Source organism: Sesamum indicum, linkage group LG3 (assembly GCF_000512975.1).
Source record: "Sesamum indicum cultivar Zhongzhi No. 13 linkage group LG3, S_indicum_v1.0, whole genome shotgun sequence".
Taxonomy (NCBI): Eukaryota; Viridiplantae; Streptophyta; class Magnoliopsida; order Lamiales; family Pedaliaceae; genus Sesamum; species Sesamum indicum.
The window spans coordinates 16921043-16930406 of NC_026147.1; the positions used below are offsets into that span (position 1 = coordinate 16921043).

The 9364-nt window shown below is 29.4% G+C and overlaps 1 protein-coding gene and 1 non-coding gene across 2 annotated transcripts; both read left to right on the forward strand.

Annotated features, from left to right (window-relative positions):
• LOC105158618 (pathogenesis-related protein STH-2-like) lies at nt 4631-6311 on the forward strand. The gene is made up of 2 exons (XM_011075428.2): nt 4631-4882; nt 5844-6311. Exons 1-2 carry the CDS (start codon nt 4699-4701, stop codon nt 6140-6142), a joined length of 483 nt encoding a protein of 160 aa, XP_011073730.1. The 5' UTR covers nt 4631-4698; the 3' UTR covers nt 6143-6311.
• Nucleotides 8701-8773, forward strand: TRNAA-UGC. Its single transcript has one exon. It is a non-coding gene; the product is annotated as a tRNA-Ala (tRNA).

Sequence of the window (9364 nt, forward strand, 5' to 3'; positions counted from 1 at the left end):
TGGGGTTTATAATTTTTATTTATATTTTTTATAAATTATAATTATATATATTATAAATATATTTTAATAGTATTGAATTATGCTTAATATAAATAAAAATAATTATATAATAATAAGAATAGTTTGACCAGTTGAGTAGAAGGGGTATTTTAGTTATTGTTTCGAAAAAAAATAGGCTAAAATTAATCAGGGAGCGGTGTGATTATTTATTCATAATATGAGGGTGATTTTTGATATTAAAAATTTCATAAGGGAATTGTTGATATTTTTATATATCACATGGGTGAAAATGAATTTAACCCTAATTTTATATATCACTTGATTTTCTTTAACACGTGGAGGCAATAATGGTGGAGGGCATAAATCACGCATAGAACTAGTGGACGAAGTAGAACGGTAGGTGTATTAAATCTTGGACAGGAAATCCAGCAAGATTTGACCCACCGACCGAGTAATTATCAATTACATCAACATCATGACGATGATGAAATAAAGTTGATTTTCTTTTGACAGTTTCAACCTTAGCAGCCCATGACAATTCTGATGATGTTAGAAAACCCTAACCACTTTCATGTAAAGTGGATTAAGTCGTGATGAAAACCAATCTCTGTAAGGACAGGTATATATTAATGTTTAAGATTACATCCCTTCGATCCCACGCAATTTTTTCACATCACAACTATTTTCATTTTCTCTTGACAACAGTCAATAGTTGACAGTGACTAATATCAGATAATTTGGAAATCTTCATGAATGAGTATAACATATTAATTACACTAAGGAGCTAGACAGGAACCTAATTGGTTTAGCAAAAATTGGGAAATCATATTTTTAAGTTTATATATTAGAGTTTTTTTTTTTTTTTAAATTTAGTGATATTTGTTTTGATTTTATTATTTTGTATTTCATAAGTTGATTTTTTTTTTACTATTAGTCTTTACATGTATTTTTCGTTTAATAATTAACAAAAAATGCTAACAGCGCTCTGTTAATTATTGAACTAAAAATATAGGTGAAGACTAAAATTAGAAAAACAATTCAACTTATAAAATAAAATATGAAAAAATCATAATAAATAAATTTTAATTAAAAATAAAACCCTAACACATGAGATCAAAGATAGGATTTACCCGCAAAATACAGTGCATCTAACATTCTTTTGTACCCAATTTATGTACATATAGCCATCGTTTTTACAAAACGAGACGTGTCACTTTATTTGTGCTAACTTTGCTAGTAGACAACACACCGCATATATATGACAACAATATTTTTTTCTTTTTAGTTTCATAATTATATTATTAATTTTTCAGGACGAGACTCAAATAACACTAAAAAAAAAAAGAGAAAAATAGCGACAAAAGAATTAAGTGACGAGTTCAATATTATCACTAGTTATATATATATATATATATATATATTTAGTGATAAAAATTTGTAAATAATGAATTTCATAATTTTATCAATGATGTTTATTTTGTACAAATTATTATTAACAACAATAATTAATAACAAAACATTGTATCTAAAGTTGTCCCTTAAAAATATTTAGAGCATGTTTTTTCTTGGCGATGAGTTAATTGAATGATAGCGTCGAGTGTGATTATATATGGGATATGATTATCTAACAACATGTCTTTTCTGTTTACTTCATTTTCTTAACAGCGCGATAAAAAAAAGTGTAATTATCTAATCTATTGCTTACTTCATGCGATCATTTGAAGTGATATATGACAATAGTAATATAAAACGCTCCTAAAGATCTACGTACGAAGAGTATAACAGTAATTATCCAAAAAGACCTAACACCATTAGAGGAGGTGGGATAGTCGAATCCACCTCTTAAATTCGGATTAACAATCACATGAACAATAGCTACAACGTCGGGCTTCTTCAATAATATCAAGTTTGGATCATTCGAAGTAAACTTGGGACTATCCTGAATTGTTAGTCCAGTCTAACCTAGTCCAACCAAATAAACATGTCCATAATGACACAAGTGCAGTGACAACACAATGTAATATCAATAATATATATAAAATGATGTTTTCGCTTAGAATGTATCACTATACAAAGCTACAGAAATAATACAATACAATAGAGTAACAATAATACCAATATTATACTGTTTTGTCTCTATAACTGTCTTGTCATTAATTATCTACAATAACAATTTTATACATACAAAAAATATTCTTGTCATTAGTAACTACATAATGATAAAATTAAAATTATCTTTACATAATATAAATTTTCAATGACGATTTCGAAATCATATAATATTTCGTCACTAATATATACAGTAAAACCTCTACAAATTAATAATCTTGAGACCATGAAATTTTATTAATTTAAAGAGATAAATTAATATTTTATTAATTAAAAGAGAGACTTTTTAAATTAAGCAAATTTAGTACATATGTATTGAAAATAAATGAATTCATATATCTTTCATTGATTATATTCATGCATCAATCAATTCTTTGTAACTAATTAAATATATTCATGTATAATATCAATTCATTGTATACAATTAACTATTATATTCACAGATGCATGTATCAATTCATTGAGATTACTTAAATATATATGTTTATAGTAATTCATTGCACTTAAATAACTATTATAGCCAATTAAATATATTAATGCATGATGAATGAAACATATACTATATAAATCTCAATATGAAAATAAAATAATTCATGACACCCAACCATGTCTTCTCATCTCAAAGCCATCGCAAAATCATCCATGAATGATCAAATGCGTAAAGTATTACAGGCTTCATATTTTAACAAATTACCATAATATTTATAATTATAATATTTATGAATTATTAATTTAGAGTTTTAATGGGACCTAATATTTATAAAGGAATTTTTCGAAAAATTATTATCTTATTATCTTATCGAATTTGATGATTTTTTACAAAGGCCCAAGTCGGGACCGAAAAATTTTATTATTTTAAAAAATTTATTAATTTATAGAGATTTTACTGTATAGGACAATTAATTAATTACCTTGTTGTTGTTTTCTACATAAGCCAAACTCTATTCGGTGCTTTCTCCGACCTTATCCAAATTCTAGATGTTCTTGGTGGCATCCTAGTCATAAAATATGTACACTTTCCTATTCAAAACCCTTTCTTTTTCTCTTGGTATGAATTTTTAGCATAATGATTAAAGCTAAAACTCAGATTTTATGAATGAATTTGAGATTATGGATTTGAATTTTACCGGATATATTTGTGGGCATATTTCTTACTGTATGTCAGTTATGTAACTTATTTATCGATATTAGTCATATAAATATATTATTTAAAGTATACGAAGATGAGTTATTATAATTTATTTATCATTATTAACGAGAAAAAAATCTTTTTTTTTTTTTTCTTGTTTTGTTCTCTTTTTCTCGTTTGCTTTTTGGTGAGTTGATCAACATACGCAAATGGAATTGTAAGCATTGCATAATAGAGTTGGAGTTTGGTCTAAATATGGGAATCGTCGTCGGTCTATGTTGTCTTTTGAGTTTAAGGTTTGTTTCAAGTTTTCCACAAGGGGTCCACGGCGGCTAAAGGCTCAGCAGCCCATCACTATGTCGGAAATTCCAACAAAAACAAAGGACTATGGATATCCCACCGCCTCAATTATGATTTATCTATACCTTTTTTTCCTCTTTCATTCAAGAATTTTTATACTTTTTCTTTGATATTATTTATTTTTATCTTAAACTATTGTAATTTCTCTTTTATTTCTCTCTCTCTCATTATATTTTAAAATTATATTCGTTTTAATAAAAACATTAGTGAAATTTTATTTATTGAAGTTTTTTATTATTTATAATTTTTGAATAGTTTCACAGATATTTTGAGTATGCCATGTGTTGCTGGTATTTACTAGTAAAGAACTTTGTTTTGTATACGATCTGCTAATCTTTCGTTACTTTTTAAAAGTTAACTAAAAAAGATTATTTTTTATAATGCCTGATTACTATTATTGAAAGTGAAGAATTGTGGCGAATACTAATATAATACAGTTGCGCAATGACTACTAGCCGTTGCTTCTGCAAGTAAGGTCAAAACATTAACACAACTAAAAATCATAGCAAATCTTTTTTGGCTATAGCTAAAATTACCATGGCAAATGTTGATTAGACTGTATTAAATAATATTAATGTACCATAATTTTTAAGCCGTATTGATTATAATGTAAGAATTGAACTAAAATTATCATGGCAAATATTCTGTGGTGGATAATATTAACACACTCATATATAGTTGAGATGGATTTGATCAAATTCAGATCGAACTAAAACTTTCAACAATCCTTTGCCATAATACTTTTATCCCAAATGGCAAAATTAGTGTGTGTGTTGGAGAAAACGATTGTCTCCGGACATGACAGGTCCACTGTGACAATCTAATACGAACATCTGTTTTTTTCTTATTTTTCCTAGTACGAACATCTGTTGATATCCTAGCAGCCATCGCAAAAGTTGAAATAAAGAATTCAAAGATTAAATAAAGCAGTCGACAGCACTCCATTATCGAACGTTTGAAATTTTTGGCCCATGAGCTGTTCAAATTTGACAATGACTTCGTCCTAAACACTGCCTATAAAACACCCTCTCCTGCTTCTGATCTGCCTCACAACTCAAAGCATATCAACTTCCTTACAGCAAATTTCTTCATCAAAAAACATGGGTGTCAAGACTTTCTTCCATGAACTGAAATCCAAGGTTTCAGCATCCAGGTTCTTCAGGGCTTTGGTCACAGACTCGCACGAGGTTGTCCCCAAATGCACCGAGCACATCAAGAGCATTGAGACTGTTGAAGGACATGGTGTTACTCCCGGATGTGTCATGCAGACAAACTTCCACGACGGTAAGTCGAAAAATCAACGTTCTCTGTGATAGCTATTAGTCGTCGTTATATTTAATAACCATGGTTAAAAGTAAAGAAAATCGTTACAAATGCTAATTAATCATGGTTGTGCAATAGCTACTAGCCATTGGTTTGAAAGTGAATTCAAAACATAAACAATGATAAATATTTTGGCCATAAATAAAATTATGACCAAGGTTGATTAATTGTGATGAAAATCTGACTTTTCGATTTTTTTTTTTTTATGGATATAGATAGGTTAATTTTCCTACTCACCCATATAATTATTTTTATTTCCGCTAAATTATCATTACGATAAAATACAATATTAATTATAAAATATTAATTTTAAAAATATAAATTAAATGGAAATAATTTTAATTTTATTGCAATATAATAATTAATAACAAAATATTTATACAAAGTAATCATTATAAATAAATAATTAATGACACATTTACAATACCAACTTTATAATATTATAACTATACTGGAAACGAATTATTATTGTAATCATCAGTACACAGATGTCACTAATTAATTGATTTCAATTTTCTATCATTAGTTCTTGATAATGATAACTTTCACAAATTATTACTATCAAAACTATAAAATTTATTATTCTGACAAAATTAAAAATTTTATCACTAAATATGTATAGTCAATTAAAATATTGAAACTATCCCTTCGTTGATCTTCTCTTTTTCGACGTACCACACAAACACAAATTATCGATTATCGATTATGATCTTCTCTTTTACTTTTAGCTGTAGCAAATGTTTTGGTCTGCCTATAGAAACAATGACTAATAGTGGTTACGGAGCCGTGGTTAATTAGTATCGACTATAATTTTTTACTTTTAACCATAATAATTAATCATATTTAAAAGCCATATTATACTCTCCGTTGTTACAACAGATATAACTGTAGCTCGGTCATTGATCATTACTTCATTTGACAGCTTCTCATTTCAAGTACGTGAAGCACAGAATCGACGAAGTTGACACCGAGAACTACGTGTGCAAGTACACTTTGATCGAAGGCAACGTGCTGGGGGAGAAGTTCGAGAAGATCTGCTACGAGCTCAAATTCGAGCCCACGGAAGACGGAGGGTGTGTGATCAAGCAGAAGAGTGAGTATCACACCAAGGGTGACGTCGAGCTGAACGATGAGGAGATCAAAGCCGGGAAGGAACAGGCTGCGGTGCTCTACAAGGCTGCTGAGGAGTATCTCGCTGCCAACCCTCATGTCTGTGCCTGAATGTTTTGATCATGGAGATATTAAGATTGTCGTTTCTTGGCTATGTTGTCTTAATAATAAAGGGACGATCGTCCCTGTTGTTTTCTATTAATGTGTATGGTTTTTGTGTAAGATTTGGGAGTGGGAGTACTGAAGTTTTTGTTTGAGTTCATGGTACTAATTGTTCGTACTGTTGGTTGTGTGGTTGGTGTTGTTTTGATTTTAAGTCTTATAGATTAAGAGATATGGCGACACTACCAAAAAAAAAAAAATAATGATATTTTGCTATTGTTGGAAGAATCCACAGTAGTGAGCCCAAAATATAAAATCTTAATAAACTATTACAGAAGATCGTGGATTTAGAAAATCCTTATACTCACCAATATTATAGAAAAATATTAACAAATAATATCAACAGATCTACATGAGAAGAGAAAAGAGTATTTGGCTCAAGGGCCAGATCAGGTAGATGGGAGTCCAAAATCACCATGGAAGACAACCTCTCACGATTACTAAACCCATACAAACCACCAAAGCTCAGCCCACTTAGGACCATTCAGATTTTCACTAAGGAAATGTTCACATAGAACTTTTAAGGAGTGAAAGAGAGAGAGATTGAGATTTCTAGTTATCCTAATCACCATAAACCACCGAAAATATATATAGGGGAAGATATTGATTTGGGAGAGAGGGAAGAACGGCGGAGGAGGAAACCAAGAAGAGAGAGAGAGAGAGAGAGGTGAAAGAGATGAAGAGCCAGAATAAATTAGGGTTAGGATTTTTTACCTGTAGAAGTACGTATAAATAGAAGAGGAGCCAGGGTGGGTGAATGGGTTGGGTGGCAAAACTGGGCTGAGCTAAATAGAATGGATCTAGATAGTGGAGTGGGCAGAGCCATCCAAATGAGAGGGAGTGGTGTATTTGGACTAGGCCAAAGGAGACATAGACCATATTTTTAACATTATCCACTTTGGACCATGGACCTTAAAGAGGGACTAAGTCCACATTCAGATCTGGCTTCATCATCGCCATTCGTCGGGGTACCACAATGGTTCCTGCAAAATAATATAGACACTTATATATTTGGTTTAAAAAATGCAAAGAATACTGAAGAAAATTTTGCTATCCTAAGTTCAAGATTTTAAAACAAGTTTTAAATTTTTCTATTGGCAAACACTTAGTTCCGATATCTATATGACTAGATTCGATCAATCTTTTTTAAATTAATAATTTTTTCAACTATATCTCTATTAAAATAATAACTAACATCGATGTGTTTAATTCTATCTTGAAAGACAAGATTTTTACAGAGTTAAATTCCAAATTGACTGTCAGAAAATACTGTGACGTTTTTTTTTAGACAGTCCTTCTAGCCAAATTGCTTCTTTAAAGGCTTCGATGGTTGCAATATATTCAACTTCAGTTGTAGATAAGGCAACAATGTGTTGGAGTTGTGATTTCCAACTTATGCAAGCATCACACAAAATAAACACATATGATGTGATTGATTTTCTACTATCTAAGTGAGTATTCATAGAACCATTTAAATACCTAAGTAACCATTTAAGAGCATCCTAATAAGGTAGCCCAGCATTAAGCATATATTTACTCAAGCAACTTACAACATAAGCTATATTTGAGCTAGTGCTAACCATAAGATACATAACAAATCCTATATCAACTTACAACCAGCTCATACACCTCTACCGTTGGGCTTAAAGCTCTCTTTTGAGATTTCACCAGCTTTGCTGGATCCTGAGCCTTACAGAAAGCAGGTGGAGCGTCTACTTTTGTAACATGTATATAAGTCGTGTTTTCATTTTCCAATTTTAGTTAGTGCCGTTTACCTTTTATTAGTTTAGGTTGTTAGGAGTCAGTTGAAGGCCATTCTTGCTCTGCTTTCTATCCCGCTTGTAGAGAGGTTATTTAAAGAGCTTTTGCAGCTCCAATCAATGAGATGAGATTTTTTTACAAAGTTTTTATCTCATATTTCACTCCCATGGCTTTCACCTGCAGAATTAACTGCAAAATCAACAAAAAACACATGATAACAGATCATTGAATAATTAGAATAAAAAACCTAATAATAAAAAGATGAATCCTAAAAGTACTTAAAAAAAAAAAAAAAGGATGAGGGCTTTCTTGTTTTCATGCAAAGTTTTGAGAATATAGTTTTTTTTTTTATTTTTTTATCTAATTATCTTTTTTCAAATAAAAAAGAAATTAAGTTTCTGCTAAAATTAAATCAACTAATTAGATTTTTTTCAAGATAATTAAATAATTCAAAATTATGAGAGAGTGATGTAAGTTTGGAAAAATGAAAGAGGGATTCAAAGGTTTATGGTTAAAATCAAAAATAAATTATAGTGTTACAAATTGAATTAGTTTCTTGATCTTGAAGATAGAATTTTGTATGGATAAATACTATTTTTGAAAATAAAATAATGTTTAGATGATTTTGTAAATGAATACAAATTTAAGTTTTAATCTAAAATAGATGAGATTTCAACCAATTACATTTAGTATTTGATCAAAACTAGCTTAATTTGAGTAACGACTGAGTTAAGTACAACAACCGTGGGGATGTAGCTCAAATGGTAGAGCGCTCGCTTTGCATGCGAGAGGCACGGGGTTCGATCCCCCGCATCTCCATTAATTATTGTAAGTTTTAAATCTTTGATATTATCCTTTATTTGCTCTTGAAACTACGAAGTATCAAATTAAACTGAAATATTCAATTAAAATTTTTAGATCTTTAGAGAATAAAAAATATATTCTTAAATGCGTGCAATTAAAATGTTTAAAAATAAAATTGTAAAAAAATTATTTATATGAAACATTTAAAATAATATAATGAAAAGGAAGAAAAATAGATAGAAGAGAAGAAAGATAAAATCCTTAAATAAGAATGAAAAAATGCTATATGACGAGTTAAAAGTAATGATATAAAAAATTACAAAATAAAATATATTTTTTTCTAACATTATTATTTTACAATTATGCAAAAGAGTCACTTATAAAGAGAGAAATTTTATCACAAAAAGTCCTAATATAGGCCAATGAACTGAGGTTAAAAACAGTTTTCATTACATCATTGGAATTATTCAAATTAAAAAAAAAATGACTTAATAATCAACAATTCAAATCAATAAATACATTTAAACGGCAAAGAAACATAAAACTACTATGGAAGTAAATATATATATTTACAATCGTGAGATTCAAACCTGCAACTTTTGATTG

Coding starts and splice junctions, on each gene's coding strand:
- LOC105158618 (XM_011075428.2), top strand. CDS start 4,699: ATGGGTGTCAAGACTTTCTTCCATGAACTGAAATCCAAGGTTTCAGCA. Junction 4,883..5,843: donor GCAGACAAACTTCCACGACG/GTAAGTCGAAAA, acceptor TTCATTTGACAG/CTTCTCATTTCAAGTACGTG.